Source organism: Salminus brasiliensis, chromosome 11 (genome assembly GCF_030463535.1).
Source record: "Salminus brasiliensis chromosome 11, fSalBra1.hap2, whole genome shotgun sequence".
In the NCBI taxonomy this organism is placed as follows: Eukaryota; Metazoa; Chordata; class Actinopteri; order Characiformes; family Bryconidae; genus Salminus; species Salminus brasiliensis.
Window position 1 is genome coordinate 18,220,422 of NC_132888.1, and position 12,993 is coordinate 18,233,414.

At 41.5% G+C, this 12,993-nt stretch overlaps 1 protein-coding gene across 2 annotated transcripts in view; it reads left to right on the forward strand.

Annotated features, from left to right (window-relative positions):
- The window catches only part of usp32 (ubiquitin specific peptidase 32), a 45,519-nt gene that overhangs the window by 12,775 nt on the left and 19,751 nt on the right, over nt 1-12,993 (forward strand). For both annotated transcript variants that reach the window (XM_072692035.1, XM_072692037.1), the window contains exons 3-11: nt 3,204-3,309; nt 4,367-4,485; nt 5,750-5,909; nt 9,995-10,126; nt 10,423-10,530; nt 10,841-10,956; nt 11,396-11,458; nt 11,577-11,660; nt 11,764-11,825. In XM_072692035.1, coding sequence (XP_072548136.1) covers nt 3,204-3,309; nt 4,367-4,485; nt 5,750-5,909; nt 9,995-10,126; nt 10,423-10,530; nt 10,841-10,956; nt 11,396-11,458; nt 11,577-11,660; nt 11,764-11,825 — 950 coding nt within the window. The remainder of the gene's footprint in view (nt 1-3,203; nt 3,310-4,366; nt 4,486-5,749; nt 5,910-9,994; nt 10,127-10,422; nt 10,531-10,840; nt 10,957-11,395; nt 11,459-11,576; nt 11,661-11,763; nt 11,826-12,993) is intronic.

The following is a 12,993-nucleotide window of genomic DNA, read 5'->3' on the forward strand; positions in this document are numbered from 1 at the left end:
TGATTTCGATTTCTGGATCTCGTGGCTCTTCAACAACTCAAGTTAATTAATACAGGCATAAACATGACCTGTCACGGATAGCTGGCATCCAGTGAAAGTCCTCTGCTGGAAGGAAAGTGCCACTCATTTAATATAAAAAAGCTCGAAACTAGAAATAGAGTACCATTTTGTAGCAGCAGGGATATATTTAGCTCCATGTCCACAACCTTGTTGTGAGTTCTCCTCACCCTAAGCAGCATGTGATGCTTTTATCACGAGTATCTTCTGAGAGAGTGAGAGAACTGCTGATGCAGGCCTAACTTGCTACTGTAATTCAGAGATGCCTTTGTGTGTTCTCGCAATTCCCAGCCCTATCTAGCACGCTTAACACAAGTGCAGGGTCAAAAGGAGAAGCAGACTGTGCAGAAATTAGTCAAGACGTTATTTGCTTATTATCTCACTTCTTGGTCACACCCTTTCTTCAAACACCTCCAGACTTCACACACTTGCCTGTTCAAGTTCAAAATGCTTGTGTGTGTGTGTGTGTGTGTGTGTGTGTGTGTGTGTTAAACCAGCGTTAGAAATTAACCAGGGCTTGGGGCAAAAGTAAGTTGAAAATGCCTCAGACATGTGAAAGTTGAGGATACAAATGCCCCTGTATGAATTCTATTTTTCAAAAGTCATGCATTTTGTTTTAGGCCGTCAATCAGGGATTTTTTTTGTGCCTCTGTAGAAATCATAATGACCTTTGGAGGTTCATTACTGCATATGATACTTTAAAAAAAAAAAATCTCACAGGATTGTTTAGCAGTGATCGGGAGGAGGATGTGATTGAAACAAAAATCACTTTGTGGATTAAAAAAGGTCAAAATCACTGGAGAATAGGTACACTAAACAACATATAATGCCCTCAGAATTGGCCCTGGAAATCAAATCCAAAGGACCAAAATTGATTGATTGTATAGTACATATACTAGGTGAATTCAGTTTTTAAGCTATTGTATGTGCATAAATGGTATAAATAGTAAGTGTGTGACTTTGGTTGGGTGCAAAAAAGTGCTCAGATTCAGTTTTATTTGCATATTTTCAATCCTGTTATTTTGCTTTGTAAAGAAACCTGCTTATTTTCCTAGCATGGTGGGTTTGTGGGGGAAAACAGACAAAGAGCTGCATGGCATAGCCTTGTCTAGCATAGCTTAGCACTGTAACAGAAATATTGTAATTATTCCCAAATCTTACTGGAAAGTATTGCTGTCCTTTCTGTCTTTTTGGTGTCCTCCACTTTGGTGTCTTTGGTGTACGGTTAACTAGCTAAGACATTTTAGCCTAGCACCTGCTAGCTTCATCAGCTTTGCCACTGTGCACAGCAGTTCCCCAAGCCTCAATGCATGGATATGTGCATTGCTGTCCTTTACTCCAGTTGGGTCCTTTTTAGCACACACCCCCCCCCCCCCCCACACACACACACACACACATTAGCCTCTTCTCTGTTGGCTGGGTAGAGGTAATTGTTTGGTCAGGCTAGAAGGCAGTTGATCTTCACCCTGTAGGCTGACGGTAACGCCTGACCCTCTGTCCATCAATGGCTAGTGACAGGAGGCGTCCAAAGCTCATTCCATCACAGTGAAAAGTGAGCCTGGGGAAGCTGATGCAGTCTCATTTAGCCCTACTGACAGCTAACGGGCAGCCAGCAGCGTGTACTGATTTCTAGCATTCCGCTTTCATTAACGCCATCACACCCTGTCGGCTTCCTGTCTGCTCTCGTGGCAGACTAAGGAACGTTCACCTTTATCATTTCCTGCTCTACTACCAGCAAGTAGTGGCGAAAGGACAAAGATCACTCCAACACACCAGTGGCACGTGAGATTTCTTCTTAGTGCTCTGGCAAATCCTGACAGTTCGGTTTGTAATTGCTCTGTATGTGTCATATTGCAGCTCCTCAAGGTCATTTGTCAGTGAGGAAGAGGAATTTGCAACTCTGTGACAGGCACATGAAACCTTTTTTGTGCGGATTGATGTACTGTCAGTGCACTAACACGCCCTTCCCCTTCTAAAAATCTATATGCCTTCCAACCCTTCCTGATTTGAAAATAAAGCAGGCCAGACTGCCCTGAATAGAAAATACACAACCGTATCTGTTTAAACAGGGCAGCACTATAGTGATTTTAATAGGATTTCTACACAGATATGGATTATAAAAAAGCAATTGAATTTGCTATTCATTTGCTAAAAAGGCCTCCATATTGTGCTTGGAATCACTGTGTAGATCCAGTTCTCTTCAGACTCTTTCATGGACTAGTATATTCCAGAGAAGTGGTGGTTTTGCTTTGGCGCAATAGTTCTCTGTTGGAGTATTTTTGCAAAAAAATTGTTTCGCTCTTTAACACAGATGATTAGCGAAGACGTGTTTGGGGGTTTGCTTTTTTTGGTTTGCACTGAACCTAATGCTGAAGCGTACAGCATGATTAGATCATCACACAGTTGTCTTGAACCACAGTGGATTAAGTCATCTTAAACAGACTTGCTTATGTGGTTTCGGTCACTGTATCAGAAACTCTATCAAACTTTAGACTCAGGACTAGCTGTCTAACGCATGTGTGTTTGCACTAGGTTTGCCTCAAAGTAGCTGGAATCACTAATTATAGATATCTGGACATTTTGACTGATGACTTTGCATTCAGCACCATGACGTTTTGCCATCAGCAGTCTAAGTCAGAGAGAGCACAATTAGCAGTGTTGGCCAGCACAGGTGTCTGTTAGCTGGTGTGGTAGAGCTGGAAATCCTGAATTTTTAGGGCGCTTCAACTACCTGGCGATTTTGCATTAGCGGCAGTTTATGTGCAAAGTCCTTACCCTCCTAGTGTCCTAGTGAGGCATTGCTTGTGCTAGGAGAAGTTAGACAGGGGTGGGTTACCTGGCAGTACCATCGGGAGAAATCGGGAGAAAACATGTTATTAAAAATAAAAACAGGTGCAGCAATTTAAATGGACGTATTATCCTGAGAGGATCTTTAGTAAAGCTTTAATAAGTGTTTAGTAAACTTTTCAGTACCATTTTATCTTAGTGCAGGGTCCTCAGCACTGTGTATTTATTTATTTATTTATTTATTTATTTATATATACACACACACACACACACACACACACATATATATATATATATATATATATATATATATATATATATGTAACGTGCAATGTTTTTTTCTGTTTATATCCCTGCAGGTGATCTACAACTCATTTGGAGGCACACCAAAAGGGCTACACTTCAACAACCTCATCGTTGGCCTGGTTCTATTGACGAGAGGACGAGATGAGGAAAAAGCCAAATGTAAATCTTCAGAGCCGCTATATCCCCTTCATTTGGGCACCAGTAACCTAAATATATCTTCTTTAGCTAAGCCACCCGCTCTGGTTTAAATGCAGCATGTTGTTATTGTGATAAGCCAGAAGCTTATCTGTAGTTTGCTTATTTTGCATAGCTCGCTCACTGTATTGCAACCGCACTATATTCCCAGTGGGTGCACCGCAGTGCTCTTTAAAAATAGCAGCCCAGCAGCCAGCCCCAGCCTGGACTCAGCACATTCATGCACCTCCACTGTAAATGTCCTTACTTTTGAAAAGAAGTAAGCCTGAAAGAGCTGTTCTGCTTCATAGGGAAAGACAGGATATTCACAGCTGCTGGCAGCACGTGTTGTCTGGTAGTTTTGAGGCGACTCTAGGATGCCTTTGCAAGCTCGCAGTTTGACGTTTCCCCTTGGATGTGAGGCCCTCTAGCAGTGCCACACTTTGACAACTGTGATTGATGTGGAGGTGCATGGAGCTGAGGGTGTCAAGGCACACTGCCTGCCGGAGCCTGATAAGAAGTGTGTGTGTGTCTCTCTCGGAGTGTTTTTGTGCATTTTCGGGACTGACGTCCCAGTCATGTTAAACAAGCTGAGAAGGCCAGCAAAATGGTCCTGATAGAGTAAAGTACTTTAGGACAGAAAGGGGAGAACAGTTAGTAGTAGATATTGTAGTTATGGTTAGTTAAAGGCTTAGAATAGTTTCTTTACATGTGAGTAGTTATGTGTCAATACTGTCATTATTGCCATGTTCCTCTAAAGTAGGGCTGGGCAATATGGCAGAATTACCATGCCTAAAAATATTTGTAAGATACAGTATATGTTGTGTTTTACAGTTTTTGGGAGCTTGGCTAGTGCTAGAGGGAGTTATGAAAGGGTGGGTTAATTGGCAGTACCAAAGAAGTACAAAACAATTTGCTTAACTTTTGTTAGTTGCTGTAACGTGACTTTATTACATGTAATTTTGGACCATATCATTTGGTCCATTAACCACAGGCATTTTCAAGTGTCAAACTAAGCAACCGCTGGGTTTTCTGTCCGCAGATATCTTCAGTCTGTTCTCCAACGACTCGGGCAGCTACGTGGTGCGGGATGAGGTGGAGAACATGCTCCGCTCTGTGGACGGGGAAGTGCCGCCCTCGCTGAAGAAATGCTTCTTGGAGGTCAGTGCCGGGTGCCTGTCAAGCTGGATTACCATCTCTGCCTGACGCACTAACCAGCCTCTCTGATTTACCTCCCACAGGCAGGGCCTTAACTCTCCCCTGCCAGTCAATACCGCCTCCACAGGCCGCCCGTCAGGCTCAGCGGCCGCACAGGCTCCTAGACAGAAATCATGCTTTCTCAATCAACACCAGGCAGCAAATAAGGCAGAGGCTGTGATGGAAAGCAGAAAGTGTAAAGAACCCTGTGCCCAAAATGTCAACAGCTCTCAGCACTGTGTCCACTCCAGCATAACCAAGGCAACAACTCGAAGTCTGACTGTTTCTACATTCTGAGTTCTTGAAGAGAAAGTGACTTGAATGGAGAAAGTTGGTTTAGCAGGAGCGTTTAGCCCAGTTTGGTGTTAGCTTGGTGATAACTGGATTAGAAAGAGCTTGCTGCAGTTTAAATCCGGCCTCTTGCTGCCATGTTAGCTCTGACTCCTTCTGAATGTTTAACTATAGATATATATAGTAGAACTGTCAAGCTGTTCTTAGCCTCTTTGCTCTGATGAGCCTTTGAGACGTGAAACCACTTCTCTAAAGCCCAGCTTAGAAGGTGATAGTGCAAATGTTTACGTGCTTTATTGTTGGGTGCCAAAGAGGTCACACTTAATGCTGGTCTGACAGGCAACTCATCCTTTCTCTCTTTCTCTTTCTCTCTATCTCTCTCTCTCTCTCCCTCTCTCCCCTTTAGGAAGGCCACACAGAGCAGTAATGTTATTGATTATCCTTTCTAACAGCAGGGTTTTGTCATTTATTCAGTCATTGCAGAAGACCTTCATTTTGTATGTGGTTCAGTTCAGCCTTTTTAAAGCCACCATCCAGGATTGTAAGGTTGACAATAGTGAAGTTAACCAGGTTTACTGTCATTTTGTTAAAGTGCTTTATATGCCAGTAGTCATAATGCTATGTTTAATGTTATTTAAGTAATAGGACCTCTGATATGTTTTAAGGTAATCTATGTATATATAACCTTGAATCTGCATTTTTTTCGATCTGCACTTTCAATTAACAGTGGACATGGCAAATGGACCAATAGAAATGCTCTAAAATTACTTAGAATTTGTTTTTCATTGAATGTTAAGGACTTTTTTTCCCTGTAATGTTGCCATTTAGAAGACAGCAATGATCTGTATCATCAATGATGATATCAGTGATGGCTGAGAGTTAATGTATGCACATACATATTGATTGGCATTGTCGTTTGTATGTGTTTTTCTGGCAGGGTGAGAAGGTAAATTATGAGAGGTTTAAGGGCTGGCTCCTGCAGAACAAAGAAGCCTTCACATTCTCCCGCTGGCTGCTCTCGGGCGGCGTGTGCGTCACCCTGACCGACGACAGCGACACGCCCACGTTCTACCAGACGCTGGCCGGAGTCACACACTGTAAGTGGCACTGCCCAGTACTGCCCAGGCAGAGAATAGAGACCTTTACCACTGCAATAACCAGTGCGGTACCAGCTTAATGTATTGACACACAGTGGACATCAGCAGAGCGATCTGCGGGAGTCGTGTGAAGCGTGTGCACACGTGTTTTCAGAGTTGTGTTGACAAAGTGGCTCAAATGTTGATGTTTTTCGAGGACAAGCTGTGGGCTTTCCTGGGCTTAGTTGGAGTTTATCAATGAGGCTTTTTGTTCCTGAAGCCGATGATGTGTAAGCTGTCTCGAACACCGCCTCCCCCCCCCCCGGTACACAGCCTGTGTTGCAGCTGTGTAAGGAGCCGAGCCTTCAGCCCTGCAGTCTTCTCCCCCAACACACTAGGCAGGCATCAGCGAAAGCCCTCTCCTCTGCAGGGAGAGAAGCGACTGAGAGTGATAATAGCAAGTGACAGGCTCAACTTCCCACTCGCAGAACACACGTGTGCGTGCATGCTCACACACACACACCCTGTTGTGAGGAGGGGGACATCACTCCACAACTCTGCAGCTGTCACTACCACCCAGCTATTACCCACAGCCTGACACACTGCAGGAAATGACTGCATTCATTCCCTGTCTTTTCCTCCTTCAGACAGCCCTCCTACAGCAGAGACAAATTGGCCAGGATTTTACAACATTAGATGATGATGCATTTAGGGGTCAAATGCGTTTTACCCGTTCACTCGCTCAGTGCTTTTGCTGTCATGAAATAATAATGTCTGAGGCCTGTAAGATATGCATTGAATATCTGCTGAGCTGTCCTTTGACCTCCATCTGCAGACCTGTATAATTCAGCGTACTGATTTTTTGATGCTCAGAGCCAATCTTTTAGCCAATGCAAATGAAAAAGCTCTGTAAATTGGTTCTCCCCTCGACCTGCAGTGTAAATTTTCTGAATATTAATAAGACATCCTGGCTCTGCCATGTGGATTTGCGATTTAAAATAGTATGGATTGTTTTTTGCTGAGAGGAAATCATTATTTGGTGATTGACTGTTATACAGAGCTACCTAATCAATAAGACCTGATTGGATTCTCACAGCTGCAGAGATTTAGAGAATTTTGGATGCCAGGACAGGCATTCCTACACATTATAATACTTTAATCCTAAATGCCAAACTATACAGCACAAATTATAGCTCTTGAGGGTTGAACAGCGATTCATGAGTAAAAATTAGTGTGCGAATGAAACGATTTAGGTACATTAGTGCAAGTGACTTCTGACACCCGATTAAAGCCCATTAACAAGTGTATAATATCAGACTATAGCTCTAATGCAGCTAATCTTGTGTAGCACTTTCACAGTGGACTGCTTTATCATCCTATTCTATCCAAGTCCACTGAGAAAGTGCAATAAAGTAACTGCTTGTGTGTCTCATCACAACAATTAAAGATAGCAAGGTCGTTTGACGTCTAGAAGGCACGATACATGAAAGCACACTGTAAAAATGTAAATTATATTAAAAAAAGTAATTGAAAGTATTAGACTGGAAGCTAGACAGATTATTCTTTTGTTATGGTGTGTAATATCATTTTGAATGTGTCCAGTACATCATATGTTTCTGAATGCTCTAGTAATTAAAACATTAATTTTTCCGGTTAGGCCTTATTTTGACAGGCTAGTTTTGCTAGTTATAGTCACCCAAAAATTTAGATCGTAGAAACAAATCTCTACCTCTACATAGTTTTTAATCTAAGACAAAAATACTATATAAACTTTTATGTATAGATCCCTGTTTTGACTTTGCTGTATTTAAATCGCTGGACAGCACTGCAGGGACAACACCTCCATTTCTGATCCTCAGGTCCTCTCCATTGTTTTTTCTTGGAGGTGCCAACTGTAAGATGTAACACAAAAGCAATTGGCTTATGCAAATTAGTAAGTAAATTTAGAATGGGGTTGTTTTGTCAATCAAGGACAGAGCTAGAAAGATCCTTTGCTGTGTTCCTGTCCAAAAACCAATCAGAGAGGGAACCTGAGAGCACAGTAATCTGCTGCCTGCTCCAGATTATCCTCTTAACGAAGCAAGGTGCGCGCGTGTGTGTGCGCACGGTTGGTGTGAAGTGGTTGTGATCTGTACGTGTGTGTCTCCGTGCACCTTCCAGCATGCGCTTCATCAGGCAAGTCCCAGGCCCTGCCGGGTAGGGCAGTGGTTGACTGACTGGCTGGCCGGCCTGCGAGATGTTAAAATTCAGAGTGACGCTCAGGTTCAGGTGTAACATGCTGATGCCGGCGGCGAGTTTGTGTTTTTTCTTGACGTGACACCGGCCAATGCGGAGTTTACTATGGTCCACAGCACCTCCAGCAAAGCCGTGACATGCGCGGTGGAATATGGTATGGTTCTTCTGTTGCCACTCTGACAGAGTTGCACCTCTAGGTGGGTACTGCCTCTGCATTTCTAAGTAGAATGCCTGGCAGAATTGCTAGGTTTTTTTGTTTGTTTGTTTGGGGGTTTTTTGGAGGTTGTTTTTGTCAAACTCAACAGTCTTACACCTACATCTTCTGGCATTTTAATGCTTTCTAATATTTAGATGGTAATGAGCAGTTAATTATTACATTAAAAAGATTGGTGTCTTTTTTTATTAATTTTTAATTGGTACAATTTCTTCTAGAAGATATATATATATATATATATATATATATATATATATATATATATATATATATATATATATATATATATATATATATATATATTAAACCACCTTATAGTTAATTGCTCTGCTTTCAAAAGCTGAGGTGAACTGTTCAGGGCTTTGCTGTTACTTGGGCACAGTCAAGGGCTATGTGCTGAGTGTATGTATGAAGAACTAGGAGGACGTTTGGAATTGTAGAACTTAATGGGCCGTCAACTTTGGACTAAAGGAGGAAACTGTCATATGACACAGAAGTCTGGTTGGACATTTGCATTGGGACATTGCTGTTGCATTAAATCCAGTGAACCGCTTACGGGCAAACGGGCAGGCTGCAGAGTGGAGGATGAAAGATGGTCCAGTGCTGATCCATACCGTCTGTAATGGGTTTTATAGATTAACAGTCACTCCTCAGTGCAGTGGCCATGCATAATGCTCAACCAGGTGCTTGTTTCCCCCAGATACGCTTTACTGCTGAAGTAATCATTGTGTGTCCTAAGCACTCAATAACAATGACCATTGCTAACTACATTTACTAATTCACTAGACATTTATATTTAATCACAAGCTGTGGTCGTAGAAAAGCGTGTCAGAGCTGTGTTGTTGAAGGTTGCTTTTTATGTGGTATTCAATGGGCCTCTTGAAGGACATTATGCAAATGTGCATTCACCTGCTCCATCATCCTGTTTACTTCTCAATTATTAATCTGCCTTATTTTCCCAACATCTCAACATGCCTTAAAATAATGCTCTGAGTCATTGATTTTATCCATGCTTCTCTGGTTGGTCTGTATGTTCCTGGCTGTTCTTTTGCACTCGTTTACCAGACTATCCAGAGCTACTGTCACTGCTGTCTGGTATAGCTGTCTGTAGGCTTCAGGAGGCAGTGCGTTTTTTTTATTCTAGCTGTATGCCGTTAATTAATGGTGTGTATTTTTTGAACAGTAATTGGTTTTGGAGGTTTTAGGGAAGTATGATGTTTGGCAGGGAGATGTCATTTGTTCGGGTGTGTTTTGACACCTGCACCTTGTGTATGACTCTCCCTACTTTGGGAGGGGCCAGTGGCATGGATAGCCCAATCCTATTAGCCTAAGCTGGAGATTATGCTGATGAAAGGGGAGTCATCCTAAGACCTCTTAACCCACCCCAATGCTCTGTATAGTCCTGTCTCTTGTCGTTCTCTGTGAGTCATGCTTTCGCCTAGTAGTGAAGGCTGGGCTCTTATGTAACGATTCTTTAGCTCTATATGAAACAAGCTCTCATTAGGTTAATATTGTGTCTGAGGACATGACTTCCTCTGGAATTACCCACTGTGTGCACTGATATTGATTTATTGCAACCTACATCCTGCAAAGGTCCAGCGAGTTTGTCCGAATCCTCACACAAAATAAGTGAATCCTCTTGTCTTCTCTCTTGCAGTAGAAGAATCGGACATAATTGACTTGGAGAAGCGCTACTGGCTTCTAAAAGCCCAGTCCAGGACCGGCCGCTTTGACTTGGAAACCTTTGTCCCTCTGGTCTCGCCCCCTATTCATGCATCGCTAAGTGAAGGTAATGCAATATTTATGAGTCTGGGTTTTAAGGGGACCCCACCGGGCTGTTATCCAGACACACATGCACTCGTGTGCACATTAGGCTTCTAATGCACACACAGACACACCTGCTACTCCTACTCAATAAAGCAATGCAATATCGAGAAATTTCATGCTTCAGTAATGGGGATATTATGTTAGAAAATGGTGTTTGCGTTTGAAACCTATTGGGTCGTCTGTGTATGTAAAACATCCTAAAGAATCCAATTATTTTCGGAGTTAGTCTGAACACTGACTTTTTCTTCCATTTCGCAGGCTTGTTTCATGCCTTTGATGAGAATAGGGACAATCATATTGACTTTAAGGAGATATCGTGTGGGCTCTCAGCATGCTGTCGAGGGCCTGTGGCTGAAAGGCAGAAATGTAAGCTATGCCATTTCTTTCTGACATAACCAAAAAAACATCTGTCCAAAAAAGTTTTTTTTGTTCCTTTTTTATAAAAAGGCACTTCTTTACTGCCTAATGCGCTTGGGTGGCTTTTTCGACCCATGTTTGAGTAACCATCAATTTGTAGCATTGCAGCAGGAACTGTAATTAGTTTAATTGATGAAAGCACTCTTTGATTTAAGCCATCTTTGATGTTTTAATTGAGAGTCGATTCAGCAAACCTCAAGATGGTTATCGTTTTGGTGCATATTTGCCTTCTGAAGCGCCCCTTCCTCGTCCTTTGCAGTTTGTTTCAAAGTGTTTGATGTAGACCGGGATGGTGTTCTGTCTCGAGACGAGGTGCATGAGATGGTGGTGGCTTTGCTGGAAGTGTGGAAGGACAACCGCACCGACACCCTGCCCGTAAGCTCTAAACACCAAACCAGCTTTAGGCACACAGAAACAGCAGAAAGCAAATGATTGGGTTAGTGCTATAGTCGGCCTTTTATTGCTAAAACAAATCTGCTTTGGCAAGACTGGCTGTTGGCCACAGGAGACTTGGCATCTCCACTGTTCCATTTTCTGTTTTCAAGATGAAGAATGGATCTGGAAAATGCAAAAAGCCATCTGTAAATCATACTGTTTGCTGACTCCTTCATTGACTGCAGCAAATTGAAGATGCTAGTGTTTGAGTTTGGTTCCCAAATTAGATATATTGATAATTAGCTCAGTGTCTCAGAGTTTAATACATTCTTTTGGTTTAGCCTCACATACATTTGGACTGTAACTCAGAGCTACTTTTGGTTTTGGTCTGTTTATCATTTAGTAATTCACTGGTCAGTCTTTACCTTTTCCCTTTCAGGAACTGACTTCCAATGTTTCTGACATTGTAGAAGATATCCTGAAGATGCATGACACTACAAAAGTAATTGACATACTTTTAGTTGAATTGATTTTAAAAGTTCAGCTCACAATGTTTGGACTGTAAGCAGCTTCTTTTTTTCTTTTTATTCTACCCTCTTTATATATCTTGCAACATATAGCAAGGGCACTTAACGCTGGAGGACTACCAGATATGGAGTGTGAAAAGTGCCCTCGCCAACGAGTTCCTCAACCTGCTTTTTCAGGTACTGTAAATGTTCCTGTAGTTTTGTGCTTTCAGTTTGAGTTGTATGTTCCTGATTTCTGCTTGCTGGTTTCAAACATGTGGCCTGTTGTATCTCTGATTAGGTGTGCCACATAGTTCTGGGCTTGCGACCTGCTACTCCTGAGGAGGAAGGCCAGATCATTAGGTGAGTCTAGGGCTGGAAAAAACGGCTGTTTTGATAGACGAATGATCTATATATTATTAAAATGAAAAATCAGTTATTCAGATTATGAATTGCTAAAAACAATGAAGACAATAAAGATTCCGTAGTTTTAATGAACTTTCCTGCTAATATAAATCTTCCTGTCAAATTTTAAACCAAGGATATGCAAAGTAGTGGCAAAATATAACAAAAGTAAATCGGTTTTCCCATAATTTTCCAATGCATTTTATTTTTATTTATTTATTTATTTTTAAGACATTAAAAGTTCACTCAGTCCTTGTGCACATAAGACTCCCACGCCTCACACTAATAGAACTCTGCTTTCCACTGCTCTCCACACCAGAAGTGAAGTATGTTTTTTTTATGTTTTATGTTTTTGTATGTTTTTACTGCAGCTCTGCAGAGATTTAGGGAATTATTACTGTAAAAAGTAACTGCAGCAGTACATTGTAGACTGTAAAATGTATACCCGCAGTTTGACGTGAAAAACAAGTCAAGACGACAACACCAACTAATCGACTATCAAATTAGTTAATCTAATTTGATCGTTGATTTTAGTTGACTAAGTTGATTAGTTGTTGCACCCCTAGGTGAGTCCAAGCCTGTGAGCGTTTAAAATCGACCATTGATTTTTTTTTGTTAGCGATTCAGCGAGTCCTGTGTTAACCTCACCAATTTCTGACCTCAATGCTGGCCATGATATTACAAGTTGAAATTGTTTTTTGAATGGAACTGCCCATCTTGTCCCCTCTTGATGGTAATTAGATCAATAAAAGGTAATGATTTTGGTTATTATATATCCATCTCTAAACACCAACCATATTTGCATAGCTTTTTATGGCACAGTGTTTAGATTAGAATGATGTAGAGGTTACAGTTTCCTAGTGCGGTTCATAATAATGATAACATTAAGAAGCAGTTTCAAAGTTATTAGCTTTGGTATATTTAATTTTTAATGCTTCCCTTGCTGCAGTGCAGTGTCCTTAATTTGTAATGGCTTTTGTTGTTTTGCATTTGCACTTTATTATGTCAAATATGTGCATATTTTGTAATGAGCTGAGAAAATGAATTGTCATAACGCAGTGTATTGTTCAGTGCTATTTGGTTTGGCTAAATTTGTCTCAAGACTCGATTGTTTCTGTGTATGTCT